Consider the following 21,056-nt stretch of genomic DNA (forward strand, 5'->3'; position numbering starts at 1 on the left):
GGTATACACTTGCAACTAGCAGACCGCTTTGGCCCGCCTATTTTTTTCGGATACTTAAATTACGGGTATCCGAAAATATTAGAAGCGGGTTAGGGTCGCAAAATGATCGATTCGATATTTTAGGATCGGATCAGTTAAATCTTATTAGAGACGGATACCCGACTCGTGCTTACCCCTAATTAGAAGTAATCAGTTCAAAAAAAATTGTACTTTATCTTCTTCCAAACGTGATATTTGGAATTACAAGCCAATTACATACTGTCGGACCAGCAAAGCCAACACCTTTCGTTTCGTGCAAACATTTTGTTGAATGTTGACCCGTCCTACTTATAAAATTGCCAAACGAGGGATGATTTGACGAGGACGAGGGCAGGACGACGCCGCACCGCCACCCACATCAATCTCCTTAAACCTTTTGACGATGCCGATATTTCGTTACATCGAGATTCTAGATGCCAAATCAAGACAAAAAAAGACTTCCAGCTAGTACTCTACGCAAAGATTAAGCAAGCATTTTCTGGATTTTACCCATTACTTAATCAAGACTTAATATACTTTCAATAAAAGACAAAAAAAAAAAAGAGAGATTTGAGAATTTTACCAATATATTTTCAAAATCACCGTAAATTTTTGCAGGAGTAAATAATCAAGAGAAGGCGTGTGAAGGTGGTGGGATTCGTAAATGGGGAGATCCTAATAAGACGTTGGGCGGCGGGGCGGCTTTTTTAAAAAAAGTTTTAATTTTAGGAGGTCCAATGCGTGTGAGGAATGATAGAATAGAATATTTAGTAGCAGGCTTTTGCTAGCACTTGGCCACCTCACCATACCACAGCATAAAATAGGATCGTTATTACGAAAAAAATAATAATATTGCTGATTGCTAGCAACTTTCATCGCATCAATTTAGCCCAATTTCCCATTACATTCCGTTTTTTTAATTGCTGATTACTGTTCAGATCCAACGGAGGAGTACTCATGCGTTGAAGATTTACTCTCAAATATTTAGTTTTTATTAAATACAAAACCTATCAGTTTTCCTTCCGTAAAAATATTAATGTAATATTTTTTCAATTTTAGTTACAAACATTCATGTATTTAACATAAATTAAATGATTCAGAATAAAATGTTCATAAAGAGCCAATACTTTACTCATCTAATGGATGAAAGTCATAAAAAATTAATACTTTATGGGTCATTTTTTTAAAAAAAAATATTTAATTTATATTAAATAGATAACCTATCGATTTTCTTTTTGTAAGAATATTGCTGTAATATTTTTTGAATTTTACTTACAAATATTAATATATTTATCATTGATATATTTATTATAAATTAAATATTTGAAAGTAAAAAAAAAATACCCATAAATAGTCGGTACTTTAAATAGGTAATGCGTACTTGCCCATAAACTACACCCCTTAAAGTTTATTAATTGTTAATTGATTTGTAGTACTCTGTCATTCATTGAACATGTAGTACAAGGAGCAAATCTGGTACAAAATTCTAATTTCACTCCCTAAAGCAATATATTTTAATAGTTTGGACTGAATTTGCAAATGATTAGTAAGTTCAGGGGAGGTCAGTGCAATTTTTTAAACTATAGGGGAGATCAGTGCGAGTGTCAGAAACCTTAGGGAAGGTTTCTGCAATTATCCCATAATATAATATACTCCTAGGCCCTAGCAGCGGTCAAAATCACCAGCAGCATCTGTCACCGAAGAAAGTAGATTCCGTTAGTTAGTTGACGGTGGAGTGAGAATTGATGCGGTGGTCCAAGAAACTAAATGCTACTACCGGTACTGGTACGGTACCCACCCGTACGCAGTCCTACGCGTAGGAGGTGATGGTGGGGTAGGCAAGGCAAAACCCTGTTCCCCGCATTTTGAGCATGACTCCTCTATCACTCCCATACGCTAGCGAGCACTTGTTCGGAAAGTAGATTATTTAAAATAAATTTTTTGCCCTATTCTAATATTCTATGCTAATTGCAGATCAGTGAGTAATAGGCCCACCGGCACCGGGGACTCGGACCCAAACCTTATGCATATTTTTGTTTGTTCATTTTACTCTCTCAGGGACACCTCCAATTTTAACCGTCACCGCCCACGGTCTGTCATAGAAAGTTTGGTTTGACTGCCAGTGCCAATCAAATTCAAGGGGATAAACCATAAAGTGAGAGGAAGTTGTCGTGGTGATTAAATCCCTTTAGCCTAAATCTAAAAGGCTTTTATAATTTACATCACCGCCTTCGCCCGTCACCTGCTCCCCACTCACCCCCACCAAAATTCTCTCTCTATAAAAGGTCTCTCCTTCCATTTCCATCGCTCCCTCCACAGCTCCGTGTTGCCCTTTTACTTCATTCTCAATCTCTCACATCCTTTCTATACTCCCGCAGAGCAATCAACTCTGGGAATTGTATGGCCGGCTATTTGCAGACTACTACCCGGAGACTGGCCAGCATCGGTAATCGATTTGTGAGCCGGATCAAGTCCTCCCCCTCTCTCTCTCCTTCCTCCTCCTACTTCCTGCTTAGGTAACTCTCTCTCTCTCTCACAACTCTTTCTGCCTTCCCGTATTTTCACATACTTGTACTATATATATTCCGCAAATGCTTTTTGGGCCCTTAAAAGCTTTTCAGCCGATTGAGTTTACAGTAGTATAAACTGTTACTAGTACGTGTCAGTTAGCTGTGTTCTTTATTCTTGCCTTTTAGTAGTGTTTCCTGCAAAACCCATTTCTGAAGACTTGGAGCATCTTCACCTTTTAGCTCAAGCCCCAAATTTCAAGATAAATAACTCCTCCGCAAGAATAAAACGTTAAACCTACAACCATCCTACCTGCTCCTTGCCTTTCTTCGTTTATTTTTTTTTTTTGGGTGCAAAAAAAGAAAAAGAAAAGCAGGATATTCTTTTTTCTGGCGCCTAAGCGATCATCAAATATCTTGTCTGGTTGGTCTTTTTAGCTGATATATGGATCACCTTTTCAGCAAAATTTTCTTGCTTCGCTTTTTATTTCTTCCTTGTTGGATTGTCCAATCTTGTGAGTTATACTATAGTGGAGTATTATTAGCAAATAATTTTGCGACGTAAAATATATATATATATATATTTTTGGGTGTCATCCTCCAGTTTAGCCGTCGTTTTTCCTACCAATTAAGTAATGAAAATGTTCCTTTTAGACCATTGATTTGGGAAAATAATTCTTGTTTTGGTTTTCATCTGAATTTCGTGACATTATTTAATATAGCTGTCAACAACATTAGTTAAGAGTAGTCTAATTTACTATTAGTTAGAGTAGTCTAATATTACTACCGGTAGTGCCCGGACAGTTTTGTTTAAAAGCAAAAAATAAATAAATAACTAAATAAAAGTATTTAAAAAAAAAAAAAAACCTCGTTCCGTACTAGAATGGTCCAATTCTCTAGAATTTGGATAAGGACTGGTTTGTAGCTGACGTGTCAAAGGTCCAACAAGGGCGAGGTTAAGTTGCTATGTTAGATTGGGGGACTGCTGAGGAAAATTTATTAACCCGATATTCGGGTTAATTAGTAGTAATAATGTTATTATAGATATCTGATTGATAATGTCCCGAAGTTGATATTTATTGTAACTGGAAGCCCCCGTCTTACTTTTCCCCCTCCCCGGCAACCCATCTACTTTATAGTGGTGAATGATCATCTTCAATTTTTATTCCTTCATCTTTGGCACCAAGCAAGGTGGTCGTTAAGTTAACACAATCTCAGCCAGCACTTGAAAACGTATGCTACAGTAATTGGATACATTTATCTTGCTTTCCTTGTGTGGACCGCGTAACTGCCTTAGGGGGTTGGTGTGTTGCCCAACTAGGACATCATTAAGGGGGGTTGTGGTTGTTGAGAAGTTGTATCCTTGCCTGGGCGGTTTCACCCATTTCTCCGTACGAAAATCACTGCTCCTACCATTTCACTATTTAATTAGGAAGAGGAATGTAGATCTAAATGGTTGTTCTTTTATCAAAGAGGTTGCGTTGTTGATTTCATGTTTAACTCTTGATTTTATTATTGGCTTCCTGACAGCCAACTAAGGGCCGATTTGTTTCTAAATATTGAGATGCCTTGCAGGTGTACCATAAGTAGTACTTGAATGTTACTTTCTGCTTCCTTTCTTTGATTTATGAGTGACGTACAGGTGGGTCGAGATTCACTACCTTTGTTACAAACAATGGTGACGTGCTCCTGTATAACTAAGGAGCACCTTCTTATCATTTTATAATCTGGGTTGAAAATACTTCTGTTTCTGTCCGTAATGAACTTGCTGTGTAGACGATTGTCATTGTAGCTGCTGCTGCTGCCTATCAATTTGCTGCCTCTAGCATTGTCTAATATGCATTAGATGAAACTGCTAGCTACACCCAAAACCTGACTGATGATTTTTGTCAAGTACCTTAAAGCGCTTTTTAGCCTTTTGATGTTCTCATGATCTTTTTCGCTGGCCTTGAATGCAAGGGCCATTCACATACATACATACATACCCTTTGGTTCCACTGTGGTGTAAGAGAATCACTTGTTCTCACAAGTTTGTGCAAGGTTTTGATGTGTTAAGAATAGTTTTCCGTCTGTTAATTTGGTCATTTTAGCAAGTTACAGGGTAATTGTTTGACCTTTGATATCCATGTCATGGGAACTTAGCGTCCTCAATGGAAATTTGGATGTATGCAGGAGGGCCGTTCACGTATCAGTGTATGACAAGAACCCGGAGGAACACGTTACTTCAACTGCAGTACCAGACGATGTAATCCAACCACAGTCGGAGGAGTACTGGGCGCCGCACCCTCAAACCGGGGTGTTTGGCCCGTCCACCGAGCAGAACCCTGTAGCTTGTGGGGAGCGCGGTCTCCGCACCTCGGATGTGAATGCACCTGGAGACTCTGTGCTGGAGCAGAAGGCATTTTTCCGCCCCCTTGAGGATTTGGAGAAGCCGCCACCGCAGCCTTGAGTTGCAAAAGAACCTATATGTAACTCAATAGTCCTTCCTCTCGTGATGTGTAGAAGAAGACTAGAGGACGCTGAAGGGACTGTAGAAGCTTGAAAATTAGCCTTACTTTTGTCTTGATGTGTTGCGCGTTATTAGTGTCTATGTGTGAGACTTGCCTTTTTATGTGTTCATAAGATCGTAAGGTAGCCGTAGCGCTTGTTGGCGGTGTCAATCATAACTCAGTTATGTTGATTTATACAAAATTGCCTACTAATAATTTGTTCAAGCGAGACTTGCCTTTTCTGTGTTCATAAGATTATAAGGTAGCCGTAGCGCTTGTTGGCGGTGTCAATCATAACTTAGTTATGTTGATTTATCCAAAATTGCCTGCTAATAGTTTGTTCAAACCTGTCTCATTAGCTTTAAATGGGTCTAAATAGATATTTAATTTAATTCATTTAATTGATAGATAATGAGTTGATTTGGTTCATTCATTTATATTTATTTGGTTCAAGTTATATAAAATTGGAATTTAAAATTTAACATTTGTACATGCATCATGATAGTATATACACTAAAATTTACTTTTAAAAATAAAGATATATTTAAACTTAATTTTTAGTGAGTATTCAAGTGATAAACTTGATTTTTGTTCCCATTTAATAGTAGTAAATTATTATTATTTTCATTTACACACCTTTACTATCCTGTTCAAGATGGAGAAGATACGGTGTCTAGCCCAAGCCAGGGAGGCTGGGTCAAATCACTAGTCGTGTCTAGCGCCCGCATGCAGGAGGCAGGGAAATTAATTGGTCCAACTGAAGATCTCGCGTCCATGCGAGCCCACCACTAATTGTCCATTCCCACGAAAGTGTTACAAGGACAAATGATGGCCTAAACACGGTTGGTGATGGTTCTTTTATACCTGTAAATGGTTTTGAACTCTTTTTTTTTTTCTTTCCCTAATAGAATACTAATCAAAATGAATAGTGGGAGTAATATAGAAGTCATTGATCTCTGATCTTATTAGAAAATACTTTGTTCATTATTGATAGTTTTATGATAGCTCATAGTTTCAAACGCCATTTTTTATACTCATAAATATAAGTTCTTTTAAGTTTTATAGGGCTTATTTTTTTCTCAACGAAAATTTAACAACATTGGAAATCAAAATTTTTTTAAAATATATATATATATACATAGAAAATAAATAAATAAAATTTTGAGGAAAAAAATTTAGGAAAATATAAATCACAATGAGACTAAAAGAAATTTAATAAATAAAAAAAAGTTATATATAAAAAAAGACTTGAAAGGAAAAAAGAATACAGGGGCTATACTTATCAATATAAACTCATCCCAAAGTGATTTTGCCCAAATTAGTCCCAAATCACATGTAAATAAGGTTGGGTCTAAACCCAAATTACTAGGGGCTTGTTTGGCAAAGAAATTTTTAGCCAAGTTTGTCTTTTATAAGTTTTTTAATAATTTTATCTATAAGAATAGGCCCGTCAACGGGTCGGGTCTAGACCCGGATCCGGACCGGATCCGTGAAATTAATGCGGGTATGGGTAGGGATTTAATTCCGTTTTCCGGATCCGGATCCGGATCCGTTTTGTCAAACAAAAAAAACGGGTCGGATACGGAATATAGTATTCCGGCCCGTATTAGACTCGGATCCGGATATAAATGAATTAATAATTTAAAAAATATATATTTATCAATATAATTTGATTAGGATGATGTATTTTAATAAAGTTAATTTGATTTCTTTTCTTATTTGATTTTTTCTTTGCATTAGTTAGAAATTAGTTTATAAATATATTTTTTTCTCATTTTTATTAGAAATTATAAAATTTGGTAAATTTGTTTGGGTAGACCCGGATCCGGATCGTAGAATAAAGGACCCGTCGGGTAAACGGGTCGGGTCCGGATCCGGCATAGTAATTCGGGTCCGGGTCCGGAATAATGAATTCCGGCCCGGACCCGGCCCGTTGACAGCCCTATATAAGAACTTCAAAAAACTTTTCAAAGTGTTTAAATTATACACTTCAAAATATCAAAAAATTTATACACTTCAAAAAATTTTCTTATAACTTCTACGGTGAGTCATAGTGCAAAGTCTAGATCTCATCTCAAATTCAAATAAATCCCGCCCATCCTACCCATTTTTGGGCTAATTGCTTAAAATATACGTTAAAAAAAAAATATCGCACAAATATATTTCTGACACACACCATTTCTCATTTTATACCGGCCGTGCTGATTGGGCACGGCCGCAGAACAAATTGGCAGAAACTCTGCAAAAATGTCAGTGGGACAAGGGCCCACAATTTTTTTTTTTAATTAGCCTGTCCCCAGCCGTGCTGACTGGGCACGGCTGGGACAGGCGGCAAAAAAAAGGGCCAGCAAATGGGATGTATTTGGGGACATAAATTTTGTAGCAAAAGTGAAACGAAAGGCCATACAAATTCACCGCACTAGCCTGCCCTTTTACTTTCTTTCACTCTTTCCTATGCTCTTTATTTTTTGGAAGAGATACCTAAACGATTTTATTGCCCTAATCTTAATCAAAGATTTTGATTTTATAACTTAAAGATTTTGCTGTGGAGTCTTATAACACTTAAGTTAGGAAGATCAAATTTTTAAAGTGGAAATGGAAGATTATTATATTTTTCAAACTGCAAATTAGTATAATTCTATGTACAATAAAAATTCAATGCTTGCTCAAATTTTTTGACGAACAACATGTGTAAGCTAATATATGAATATTTATATGTAAATTAAATGCAGTTTATACGCAACAAAATTCATGAATAAGAATCCATATATGTAAAATTAATATACATTTTTAAAATTTTTTCTTGTAATTAGATACATTTGTGACTAACTGGTTTTCAAAGATAATTTTTAAATTGTAATATTATAAGACGCTAAATTTTAAATTGTATTAAAATTTAGTTTTGAAAACCAGTTAGTCATAAATGTATCTAATTACAAGCAAAAATTTAAAAAAAATGTATATTAATTTTACATATATGGATTCTTATTCATGAATTTTGTCGCGTATATAGAATTATACTAATTTGTACATAGAATTATACTAATTTGCAGTTTGAAAAATATAATAATCTTCCATTTTCACTTTGAAAATTTGATCTTCCTAATTTAAGTGTTATAAGACTCCACAGCAAAATCTTTAAGTTACAAAATTAAAATCTTTGATTAGGATTAATGCAATAAAATCGTTTAGATATCCCTTCCAAGAAATAAAGAGCAAAGAAAAGAGTGAAAGAAAGAAAAAGGGCAGCTAGTGCAGTGAATTTGTATGGCCTTTCGTTTCACTTTTGCTACAAAATTCATGTCCCCAAATACATCCCATTTGCTGGCTCTTTTTTTTTGGCCGCCCTGTCCCAGCCGTGCCCAGTCAGCACGGCTGGGGACAAGCTAATAAAAAAAAAATTATGGGCCGCTGACCGACTGACATTTTTGCAGAGTTTCTGACAATTTGTTCTGCGGCCGTGCCCAATCAGCACGGCCAGTATAAAATGAGAAATGGTGTCTTTTAGAGATACATTTGTGCGATATATTTTTTTTTTACGTATATTTTAAGTAATTAGCCCCATTTTTGCCCCTCTAGATGTTGGTCCCGGAGATTTGGATAATTAGAACATCTCCTCTATTGACGAGTTGGGTCTCGGCCCAAAGAAACAAATAAAACGAGTTGGGTCTCGACCCAAAGAAACAAATAAGCCACACAAAGCCCGTACATTGGTTAGTAGGGTTTTTGATGAGATAATATAAAACGGCAATCTAAGAAGTTCCGGAGGGAGGAGCAGGGGCAGGAGGTGGAGGAGGAAGAGGAAGAGGAAGAGGAGAAGCAGGAAGTCGCAGCACGGAAGCAGAGGGATCTATCTCCATTTGTGAGTTGTGCTTTTAAAATCTCCTCTCTTCGCCGCCGTTAGATTTTTATACCTTTCTTAAAAAAAAAAAAAAGAAGAAGAAGAAAAGAGGCTCCATCTGCACATAGCATTGCTAGTCTTCTTAATACGCCTTTTCCCTTCATTTTTCTTTGGAATCATTATTTCCGTCAAGTTACGCCAGTGAAATTTGTATGTTCATGTGATGCGTATTTACTCACTTAATTTGTCGTGATTTCTTTTTTTTTTTTTTTATTTAACCGGAGAAAGTGCCTTTACACACACGCACAGAGAGTACGCTCAGGAATATCATTTGCGGAAATGTTGGAAATTGCCTCTGCCGGCTTTATTTGATTAGATAAAAGAAAAAAGGTAGAGAAAAAGACTCTGTTAGGTTAATGCCTTCACAGTCGTTAATTGAAAAGTTTTAGTTACTATTAAATAGTAGTTGCAGTTTACGACTAGATTCGGGCTCTTTCATGGTTTAAGGACATACTCTCTTGTTGTTTACCTACTCCATCTGGCTCCCTTTATTTATTTATTTATTTTTTGACACCCATTTGTCGGCCTCCATTTTTACTCTTGTTGCATGGGGTTAAGTTTCTGTCATTCTTGGTATATATTATTGATTATTCAACTGCTGTTGGGGGATATCAGAGGTTTCTTCCTTTTCTTTTTTTCAAAAGTAAGTCTGTTAGATTTTGATGTTTACATCTCCATGAAGATCCTGTGGCTACTACTCTCAGGTTATGATGTCTGCAATGCAAATATGTCAAGGAGTTTTTGTGATTGTTTGCTGCATGATACTTGGTTGGGGTCTCTTGTTTTTCTGTGTTACTAGGTTTTTAGAGTTTCTTTTTTCCAATCATCATTTGTTGTTTTTGAAGTTTGTTTGTCTTGTGATGGTCAGCTTGTACATACAACTGGATTTTTGGGTCATGTGCCCCATTTCTGGTTTACTTGGAGCTACAGCTTATGAATCTTCTGCATAACGTTTGCTGTATGCCTTTCTGCTACCTGAAAACTATTGACTGACAGTAGAACACGATTGATTTGTGCGTCATAAGTGTCATTTCTGTTTTACTTTCAAACTGCGGCTTGGGGATCTTCTGCATTATGCTTGCTTTATGCCTGTCTGCTGCTGGCAAACTATGGCTTAATTGTAGTAGGATGAGAAAATTAGATACTTGTCCTCGCCTGTAATTCATGTGGGCTGGTATGCTATACTAGTAAATATGTGTTTCTCAAAGTTGCTCTTTATTTACTATAAAGAACTCCGTTGTTTGGTTAATATTGGCCAATTTTTTTTTAATTATTTTTTTAAGTTCCAAAATTTGCTTTTATCTGTAGGTAACTCATGGTTAAGCACAATAATGTTGTGCCTAGTGGGCACTTCAGGAAGCACTGGCAGAATTATGTGAAGACGTGGTTTAACCAACCTGCACGCAAGACCAGGAGAAGAAATGGTAAGCAGTTCATTGTCATATTCAGTGTTCCTTTCCAATGGTCAAGTTTTTGTTCAGTAGTTGCTTTTTCGCCGAAGTTGTGGTCTGTATTTACTTTGCAATTTTTTTTTTCTAACATTTTCTTACGAAAGTAAGAATTTCGGCAAATAAATCTAACTCCCCACAGTAACCCCACAGTATTTACTTTGCAATTGATGTCTGATATTTGATCATCTGTTTGACAGCTAGGCAGAAGAAGGCTGCGAAAATCTTCCCCAGGCCCACAGCTGGTCCTCTTCGTCCTATTGTCCATGGGCAGACATTGAAGTACAATATGAAAGTCAGAGCTGGTAGAGGCTTTACTCTTGAGGAGCTCAAGGTGAATTTCCTTGATTATTTCAATCAATTGTGTTCACATACTTGTATGTTTTGAGTGTCAGGCCGTGCACGAGTTCTTCTAATTCTTATCTGCTTGACAATGGAATAGGCTGCAGGAATCCCTAAGAAACTTGGACCAACTATTGGGGTTTCAGTTGATCATCGGCGGAAAAACAGGTCCTTGGAGGGTTTTCAGGCTAATGTTCAGCGACTCAAGACATACAAGGCCAAGTTGGTTGTTTTCCCAAGACGAGCTCGTAAATTCAAGGTTAGACTGAGCTACCCAATTTTCTTTTAAGGTTTCAAACTTCATCTTTGGCTACTTTATTAAGCTTCCCTGGTTGCAGGCTGGTGATTCTGCTCCTGAGGAGTTGGCGACGGCCACACAAGTGCAAGGTGCTTACTTGCCCATTGTTTGTGAGAAACCATGCGTGGAGCTTGTGAAGGTAACAGAAGAGATGAAGTCATTTAAGGCCTACGACAAGCTGCGATTGGAGAGGACGAATGAGCGCCATATTGGTGCTAGGTTGAAGAAGGCTGCCGAGGCTGAGAAGGAAGAGAAGAAATAGTTTTGAGTATGAGCTGATGCTGAGAGGCAATTTTTGCCTGGCAGTTTGATTGTTGGACCTGTTTTGGAGTATTACCAATAGGAGCTGTTATATTTGTCCGTTTTGAGTGTATGAAATTGAAGACTTGAATGGTGATTTAATAGGGTTTATGGATCTGATCACAAAACTGCATCCATATCGTTGGTCCTAGATGTCAGCTGATTACCGAAGCCTGACTGCTTCAATGGCGGCGATGTCTATTCGAATTTGCTTTCTGTGACGTTTAGTTCAGGATGCAAAAAAAAAAAGTCTCCAAGCTGCCGTGGCGCCTCTGTATGTATGTTACAATGGTGCGCTTTTTCGTAATTGGATCAATCGTGGCGTAGACAAAAAGACTTGTAAAAGTCCAATCTAATCTTGGAACAATCTTTGTTGATACCGGAGGGCAAAGGCAAGTTGAGCTCTTCTTATTCGCACCACACCGGAGGGGAGCAAAAGTTACGCACGCATATTGAGTCTGATATGGGATGTTTACAGTATAGTATTTGAAAAAAGGTCATTCCTTCGTCTTCGTGTGTACACTGCCCTTTTAAATGACATATATAGTACCTAGTATTCTCTTCTTCATAAACATAAAAAGAAAAGAAAGCATATAATTTCTGCAAATGTAAACAACAATAAATAATGTACTAAGTTATCATCACAATAATAATAATAATATAGCAGTGTGTGTGTGTGTGTGGCCTCCGAAGAAGAATGTAAAGTAGTAGCAGCGCGGCAGCATTCCAAGTTCCAACAACTACTAGTGGAGTAGTATCTGTGTGTTAACGGACTTTCAACTTCGATTGGAGGAAGACATGTGACAAAAGTGGGCCCTGAGGAGGAGGCGGGAGACTGTCGGTTTAACCGTTATCATTACACGGACTTTCAAGACTCCCTCTCTCTAGCTTTAAGTGGGACCCACCACATATTATTATTATTATTATTAATTACAGAAAATTATTGAATTAATTATTAATAAAAATAGTAGTAGTATTAGTAGTACTGGAGTAACAGGACTGGGCTGACTACAGCAGCGCTACAAATCTATCTATCTACGACACAACACTTGACGAGTCTTAATTCATTTTTAGCTTCCCATAAAATAAGCAGTCGTAATTACTATAATCGACTAATTAGTAGTATTTATTATCATACTAGTGATTTGAGAATCGAAGTTATCCAAAAAAAAAGAAAAAAAGAAGAAGAAGAAGGATGAGACGCGATACATGTGAGTTGGATGGAATGGAACCCAGAGGCTTGTTTCCGTGAACAACGCTCCAACCCAACCACCCCTTTTCTTCTTCTCTTGATCTTCTTTCCGTTCTTTCTTTCTTTTTTTTTTTTTTTGGGTTTGATTGAATGGCTGGCAGTATTGGATCTTTAAGGCATAGCTTCGCGGAGAGAAGCAAAGAAAGATTGCTCATACCCCGCAAAGAAGAAGAAGGAGAGGACGAATATTCACATGTGGGATCAGGGATCGGAGGAGGAGGAGGACGACGACGAAGAGCAGGAGGAGCGTGTCTTCGGGCTTTTCATTGGCTAGCAGATGAAATTTCTAAAATCTGCAGCCATGGTAAACAAGGTTGGGTCAAAGCCTGCGAAATGGGTCGTTCCGATCCCAGAAAGATCATATTTGCACTTAAAATGGGCCTGGCTCTCTCCTTCGTCACAATTCTCATCTTCTTCAAGGAACCCCTCAGTTACATCGGACAGTATTCCATCTGGGCTATCCTCACTGTCGTTGTCGTCTTTGAATTCAGCATTGGTACCCCTCCTCCTCCTTCCATTTACTTCTTCCTTTTCTTTTCCCCTATCCTTCTAGTGTTTGATTCCGTTGCAAACTTTATCAGTAGTCTTCTTCTGATATTATATGGAGAACTCTCTCTCTCTCTCTCTCTTTCTCTATATATATATATATAATCAAAAAAGATTGTAGCAGCAGAATCTGTAATTGGATCGTCTTTAGTAACTTGAAAATTTCGGTAATTGATACAGTGACGCTATCGTCTGCACTTGTATTTGCTCAATATTACTTCAATCATGTGCAGGGGCCACATTAAACAAGGGATTCAATCGTGCCTTGGGGACTTTATCTGCTGGAGCATTAGCTCTGGGAATTGCTGAGTTATCTGCCTTAGCTGGCAAATTTCAAGAAGTTATAGTCGTCTTCAGCATCTTCATTGCAGGTTTCATCCTTTCCCCACTTATTGTCCGTCTGTATTACTCTTCAAAAAAAAAAATACTTCTTCTTTAGACGTCGTCAGTATTTTTGCTTTCTACTGCCACTTCCTTAAAATTGTCTAAATGGACTCTAGGGTTCTGTGCAAGCTACTTGAAATTGTTCCCAGCAATGAAACAATACGAATACGGGTTCCGGGTGTTCCTGTTGACTTATTGCATCGTTCTGGTCTCTGGGACTTCACACTTTGTGCAAACTGCTGTTTCTCGATTGCTGCTCATTGCTGTCGGAGCTGGTGTTTGTCTGATTGTCAACGTATGTGTTTACCCCATTTGGGCTGGTGAGGATTTGCACAAGTTGGTGGTGAAGAATTTTAGGAATGTTGCCACTTCTTTGGAAGGTGAGGTTTTTATTGCCCTTTCCAACATTTTTTTGTCCCGCAAAACTTAAAAATTACCTGAGGTTTGTGCATTTGAGATGATATGCTTCACTTGTACCTGCAAGCCTTTCTGTAGGCTGTGTCGATGGATATCTGCAATGTGTTGAATATGAAAGGATACCATCGAAAATTCTAGTCTTCCAGGCTTCTGATGATCCGATGTACAGTGGAATCAGAGCTGCCTTAGAGTCCTCCAGCAAAGAAGAGTCTCTGGTATGCCTATTTTACAGTTATTTCTTTTCTTTCTCTCTTTAATGATTATTTATTCAAAGGGACGATGGTTGTAACTTAAGCATTTCCTTCCGCAGTTGGCTTTTGCAGTTTGGGAACCACCTCATGGTCCATACAGAATGTTCAACTATCCTTGGAGTGAATATGTTAAAGTTAGTGGTGCATTAAGGCATTGTGCATTTATGGTCATGGCAATGCATGGTTGTATACTTTCAGAGATACAGGTGATTCTTGTCTCTCTTCACATTTTTTTTTTGGGCTAGCTAGAGCCAGCCATGCCTGTGCTTAAGGAGATTGATGCCCTCAGACACCTCAATCCTGCATCAACTCCTCTGTTTCACTTGCCTTCTGTTATATACTTGGAATGATACCTAAGTAACCCAGTAGGCTTTGGTTTCTCTGGAGGTGTTACGGATGTAACCTTTTGTATAGTTAGATAACAAATTGAGACCTCCTTGTGGCAAGATAAGGAAATATTTGTTACAACTAAAAATCATAAGGTAGGAGAACCCTTTTAGCTAGAGTTGAAGGATGAACCAAGTCACTCGATATTCGAATCGAACTTGGCTTTGTAAGAGCTTGATTGAGTTTAGTTCGCCAACTAGCCAAGCCAAGTTTGAACAGTGTTTTATGTTCAATAAACTTTCAAACTCAGCTCGAGCTTGGTTCGAGCTTGACTAGAATCTGGCTATTCAAGCTTGGTTCGGCAAATAAACAAACTATTCAACAAAATTTCAAGCTTGTTAAAATAATCAAACAAGCTTGAACACTGGGGTGTTGGGCTTGATTAGGGTTGTTTACACCCCTACTTTTACCTAGAAATCATGTGATAAATTAGCCTCATGGGAACAACAAATGAAAGAAAAGGCCCCTTACAAACAATGAAACAAAAGAAGCTCTAGTACTGAATGAGATGCTTCAATTTTGGACAAGTGCCCTTAAGAAAAGGAAGGTTTTGTTTTTATTTTTTTATTAACCAGTAAAAGGAAAGGCGTGAATTTCTATTTTTCTTTCAATAGTAGAAGGCAGCTTGAAGCAATCCAAATACTCATACTGTGCTGTGTTCCTTTTTTTTTTTTTTTCAGAAAAGAAACTCTTCTTTTCTTTTTTTCCTTGTTTTCTCTGTTTTGTTAAGTTTTGTACATTCTAATAGTTGAAGGTCTTCTACTTTGATCATAATTCAAACTTTTTTCATCGTTAGTAGATAATGATGCTTTTAACTTCAAATTTACGTTACTTAATTTGGCTTTGCATAAAATAGTCTTTCTGGAGTTTTCCAGTAAACATATGTTCTTGTCTCAACATCCATTCTTTTTGTGACTCAAAAGGAGCAATTCTAATTGTCACTTGGCTCAGCATTATAGCAGCACTTAGGCTCCTTTTCTGTTTGAGGGTGTTCCAAGAAGTATTTTGCACTAGTAGATATTGTTCTTATCTAAATAGATGGCAGATTTCTTTCAAAATGCTAGTTTTGCACTTATTCAGCAATGTCCTTGTTACCTGAACCTCTGGATAATGATTTGCTTGGATTTGAATTGCTTTCCTAGGTGCCAAGAGTGTCTTGTTTTATCTATCTTACCTTTTTAAGAAAGTTGGATGCAATGAATTTTTTTCAAGTCTCTGCTTTTAGATGTAGTTTGAATTGTAATCCATAGTCATGACGTCTGATTCTATGTGCCTCTTTTAGGACTAAGCTTAAGTATAGAAGGATCAGTTCATCATAAATTTTCTGTTGTCCCTGCATCTTTTACAAGGCCTTTCAATTTGCTTAAAAGAATTAGCATGCTATTCGAGTGTCTTAAAAGCTTAGGTGGTTCAAAAATGCAAGACCTGATATGGTTTCATGGCTTTATATTATTTGTGAGCCTTCTACACGAAGGATACCTTGGTCTACTGTAGATTGGACATAATTAGAGAGAGGTCTGAAACTAACTCTACATGCCTGAAAACTTTCTGATCACGTGATGGCAATCCGTGTGCAACTTTTAAGCCAGAACCTGATGATTATTAATCATTTTTCTACGACTCATTTACTGGTTGTTTACACAGTTTCATGCCTTTGGTTCTTTGCATGCTACTTGCACACCCTTATCTGCTCATGCTTCTTTCTTTTCATGGCAACGAAAAGTATACATATCTTATTCTACTACGCCTGTGAAAGATCTTTTTTTCTTTCTTTTCTTTTTCAGGCTTCAGCAGAACTGCGACAGGCTTTCAGGAATGAGATTCAGAGGGTTGGGACTGAAGGTGCCAAAGTGTTACGGCAACTTGGAGACAAAGTAGAAAAGATGGAAAAACTAAGCCCTGGAGACCTACTTGATGAAGTGCATGAGGCTGCGGAGGAGTTACAGATGTTAATTGACCAGAAATCTTACCTACTGGTCAAAGCTGAGAGCTGGGAAAGTGGCAAACGACCAAGTAAATTTGAAGATCCAGAGCAACTACAAGAACTAAAGGACAACGAAAATAAGCCACAAGTCATAAACTCCATCAGTGAAACAAATCTCAATCTAACCTCAGCTCAGACATTGCGAAATTGGAATTCACAGAACCCAAACCCAGGCATCAATCTCTCTGCTTCTCAGTGGGATTCCTCAGAAGATACGCTACGACAGCAGACAATGTGGCCTTCACGACTCTCAGTCCTTGGTGATACCATTCTCAATGAACGTGAAGTAAGGACACATGAAAGTGCAAGTGCATTGTCATTGGCAACATTTACTTCCTCGTTGATTGAGTTTGTTGCCAGGCTTCAAAACATCGTACACTCATTTGAGGAACTCAGTGAGAAGGCAAAGTTCAAAGAACCAGTTGATCCAACAGAAACCAAGGAGCCATTAAATTTCTGGAGAAGGCTTCTTAAATGCATCTGAGTCGTTCTTTTGGGTTGGTGGTCAAATAGATGCGAGCAAGGGTGTGAAATTGGTTCGGCACAATGCCTAGAGTGAGCACGGCTTGCGTAAGTTTGAGAATCGTGCTGAGTGGCTTGCGCGTTTGAGTCATCAAGTACCTAAGCTTTTTCCCCACAATGGTTGATCAAGGTGCAACTGGGTGGAAACTAAGCAGACGCTTTGCTTTATTTGTTTTGCAGAACGAATCCAGATCAGGTTGCTTGTTAAGCACAAGATCTGTCTAAGCGGTCTGAGGAGGAAATTGGGGTGTGATTAGTTGAGATCCAAATAGATTGGGGAACAGAAAAGTGTTGCAACCCTCTGATTGGAGGCCTTGCGGAAGATAGCGTGCAAGAATTATTATACCACTATGGTAATCATAAATTACAGCAGCGATTACTTTAATTAAAGAAGAAGCTTTTGTAGATTTTGCAACATAATAGTTTCTTTTTACTTATTCTTACACCCTACTAGCCTACTACCGGCACATGATTTTGCGGCGAGATTGGGTACACACCACACCACACCACACAACGCCGCCGCAACCGCAAGCAGGCCACAAACAGGACTGTCTTCTTGTTATAGCATCATCAATGTCAAAATGACTCCCGCAAAACCTAATAGATAGCTACTAAGCAAATACACAGTATCTTATCTTGAGAGAAATGACTCCCGCTAGTAACCAACAATCTGTGGATATCATTGTGGACGGCGAAAGGGAAGAATAGAGTACGACGTACCGAATGGAGCAAAAAGAAAGAGCAAGTAGGAGAGCAAGCGAAGCGGCAGAAGCATGTCTGTCGCTCGGGGAAAACTAAATACGACAACACTGCCGGGGCATTAGGTAGCCGCCGGTGACGGGGAAAGCGAAGATATAAAACGAAACTCTCAGTAACAAATGATCGAGTGAGAGGTACAAATTCTTTCCGAAAGTACATCATCAAAACCTTCAACTGCCCAACTCCTCCTGCTGATAGGCTATGCCTCTGCCCCACTCAAAAGAGTTGCTCCGCCCCAAAATTCACCGGTTCTCAGAGTTATTGCTGCCAAATTAGGATTCGATGTTCCCCTAATACTACTATTACTACTAATAGCCAAAACAGGAAAGAGTATTGCAGAGGAAAGAAAGAAGGTGGAAGGAATTCTCTGTCTATTGAATGAGAAATATTTAGGCTATATATAGCCGTACAAAATAAACAGAAAATACAATAAATAAGGAGTCTCCTGCTAACTAACTCCTAAATCGAAAGACCTATTCTAAAGCAAAGAATCCCAAATGGAATGGGATTTTATTTGACTAAATCTAACAATTCCTCCCTTAAACTAAATGCTGAAAGAATTTAGTTTATACTGCTCTCTGCACAAACTCCAAGCATAGTACGCAGCTTCAGAAAAGCATCCAACTTAAGAGGCTTTGTCATCACATCAGCTATTTGTTCCAAAGTATTGCAATGAACTAATTCTATCATACTTGTCTGTGCAAGTTCTCGAAGGAAATGGAAACGAACATCTATATGCTTGCTACGACCATGCATAACTGGGTTTCTTGAGAGCTCGATTGCAGAGCTATTGTCACATTGGATAGTAGTTTTCTCTTGTTGAGTCTGATCCAGCGTTTTGAGCACTCTTTTTAACCAAATTGCTTGACAAGCACAAGCAGTAGCAGCAATAAACTCAGCTTCGGTGGTAGACAGACTCACAATAGGTTGTTTCTTAGAAGACCATGATACAGCTCCAGAACCAAAGAGAAAAACATAGCCTGATGTACTTCTTCTATCATCCAAGTCACCCGCATAATCACTATCAGTGTATGCTATAAGATCATCATTTCCTCCCTTCTTATAGAAAATTCCATACTCAGTTGTTCCTTGCAAATATCTCAACACTCTCTTTGCTAGTTGTAAATGAAGCTGAGTAGGATTCTCCATATATCTGCTCAAAAGACTTACTGCAAACATCACATCTGGACGAGTCGCAGTCAGATACATAAGACAGCCTACCAGTTGTTTGAAGTGAGTCTTGTCCACCTTAATTCCTTCTTCATCCTTGCAAAGCTTGAAACCAGGAACCATGGGAGTTTGAACAGATTTGCTTTGATTCATTTCAAAACGTTGCAACACCTCCTGAGCATACTTTCTTTGACCGATAAAAATTCCACCTGATTTCTGCAAGACTTCGAGACCCAAAAAATATTTCATTTTACCAAGATCAGTCATATCAAACTCATTCTTCATCGAGTTCTTAAACTCAGTGAACATCAACTCATCATTTCCTGTGAAAAGAAGATCGTCAACATATATACTTACAATAAGCATGCTGCCTCCATGTTTCGTTTAACAAAAAGGGTATGCTCATAATCACATTTTTGAAAACCTTCCTTCATGAAGTATGTTTCAATACGGTTGTACCAAGCACGCGGAGCCTGTTTAAGCCCATACAGAGCTTTCTTCAGCTTGTACACCTTTTCCTTCTTTCCCTCTTGAATGTAACCACACGGCTGCTCAACAAAAACATCTTCAACTAGTTCTCCATGTAAAAAAGCAGACTTCACATCTAATTGATGGATAGCCCACCCTTTTTGTGCTGCTAGAGCGATCACCAAACGAACAGTCTCCATACGGGCCACTGGAGCAAACACTTCTGTGTAATCTACACCATATCGCTGTGCATATCCTTTTACAACCAGCCTCGTCTTCAGGATGAAAGAAGCAGCCGTAGCATGAAAGAAAAAAGAAGTAGGGAGCGGGTGCTGGATTCATTTTGATCAGTCCGGATGGGCACGAGCTCACCTATGCACTCCGTTTTGAGTTCAAAGCCTCAAACAACGAAGCGGAGTATGAAGCGCTCATTGCCGGACTGAAATTGGCCTTGAAAATGGGGGTAACCAAGTTACGGGCTTACAGTGACTCTCAGCTCGTAGTAAATCAAGTAATGGGGGGCTACGCAGCAAAAGACCTCATGATGAAAAGGTACCTCCAAAAAGTTCAAGATTTGATGGCTGAGTTTGAAGAATTTACCATAGACCGCATTCCCCGATCTCAGAATAAAAGGGCAGACGCCCTGAGCAAGCTAGCCTCCTCTGCCTACGCACACTTGACAAGGAAAGTTTTGGTGAAAGTTCTGGCAGGGCGGAGTATTATTGATGAACATCATGTTAACATAATTTCATAAGAAGAAAAGAACTGGATGAACCTCTTTATTGAGTATCTCAGTTCGGGTAAGTTGCCTGAGGCAAGGAAAATGAAAATCAAAGCTCCTATGTACGTGCTGAAAAATGGTGTTTTGTACAAGAAATCTTATCTCATGCCTTGGCTAAGGTGTGTTGGGCTGAGGCTGGCAGAATACGTGTTGAAAGAAATTCACTTCGGCTCCTGCGGAGACCATGTTGGAGCACGCATGTTAGCAAAGAAGGCTATTCGGCTTGGGTATTACAGGCCGACCATGTACAGAGATGCGTATGAGCTGGTGTTAAAATGTGAAAAGTGCCAAGTGCATGCACCCATCAAGCATGTGCCGCAAATGGAGCTGATTACTATTCAAAGTGTCGGGTCGGGTCTCAGGTTCAAAAGCAGAAGACTGGTCGTAGGGACAAAGCTTCTACTTAAACATCAAGTCGGTCTTGATATGAAGGGGATATATCTATGCTCAGGTGATCCATCAAATCGGCCAGTGTTTTCCCTTTTACTTCCTTTCGGGGTACGTATTGTATAGAAAAAAAGTACCAACGTCCACTTTCCTACTCACCCTTTGGTCTGGACAACATGTACTTAATTATTTCTGAACTAGAGACCAAGTAAACGTAAAGGCTGTGAAGGGAATGGATAGGCATAGGTCAGATTAGATGTCTTGGCTACATATGGGAAAGGAACTGGGTATGGGTGCTATTGCTGAGTCTGATATACTGGTGCTCTTTGGCTTGGTTGGATTGATTGAGGCTTACTGCTTGAAATGGGACGAGGCCTTCTTCTAGCCTGTCTATCGTGATTGACCTACTGCACCTCTCCTTCTCTCTTATTCCCATAAGTGGACT

General features: G+C 38.6%; 3 protein-coding genes across 3 annotated transcripts; all 3 read left to right on the forward strand.

Moving 5' to 3' along the window:
* Window positions 1-2,231: 2,231 nt before the first annotated feature.
* LOC113724793 (late embryogenesis abundant protein At5g17165-like) lies at window positions 2,232-5,239 on the forward strand. The gene is made up of 2 exons (XM_027247678.2): window positions 2,232-2,534; window positions 4,698-5,239. The coding sequence occupies exons 1-2, from the start codon at window positions 2,419-2,421 to the stop codon at window positions 4,972-4,974; spliced, it is 393 nt and encodes a 130-aa protein (XP_027103479.1). The 5' UTR covers window positions 2,232-2,418; the 3' UTR covers window positions 4,975-5,239.
* A 3,507-nt stretch (window positions 5,240-8,746) lies between these two features.
* On the forward strand, window positions 8,747-11,431 carry LOC113724794 (large ribosomal subunit protein eL13z-like). The gene is made up of 5 exons (XM_027247679.2): window positions 8,747-8,876; window positions 10,224-10,339; window positions 10,564-10,697; window positions 10,806-10,964; window positions 11,044-11,431. The coding sequence occupies exons 2-5, from the start codon at window positions 10,231-10,233 to the stop codon at window positions 11,263-11,265; spliced, it is 624 nt and encodes a 207-aa protein (XP_027103480.1). The 5' UTR covers window positions 8,747-8,876; window positions 10,224-10,230; the 3' UTR covers window positions 11,266-11,431.
* An 878-nt stretch (window positions 11,432-12,309) lies between these two features.
* LOC113724795 (aluminum-activated malate transporter 4-like) lies at window positions 12,310-17,489 on the forward strand. Its single transcript, XM_027247681.2, has 6 exons — window positions 12,310-13,051; window positions 13,335-13,472; window positions 13,602-13,865; window positions 13,981-14,117; window positions 14,213-14,359; window positions 16,325-17,489. The coding sequence occupies exons 1-6, from the start codon at window positions 12,646-12,648 to the stop codon at window positions 17,006-17,008; spliced, it is 1,776 nt and encodes a 591-aa protein (XP_027103482.1). The 5' UTR covers window positions 12,310-12,645; the 3' UTR covers window positions 17,009-17,489.
* Window positions 17,490-21,056: the final 3,567 nt, after the last annotated feature.

The sequence above is a fragment of the Coffea arabica genome, chromosome 2c (assembly GCF_036785885.1).
Source record: "Coffea arabica cultivar ET-39 chromosome 2c, Coffea Arabica ET-39 HiFi, whole genome shotgun sequence".
In the NCBI taxonomy this organism is placed as follows: Eukaryota; Viridiplantae; Streptophyta; class Magnoliopsida; order Gentianales; family Rubiaceae; genus Coffea; species Coffea arabica.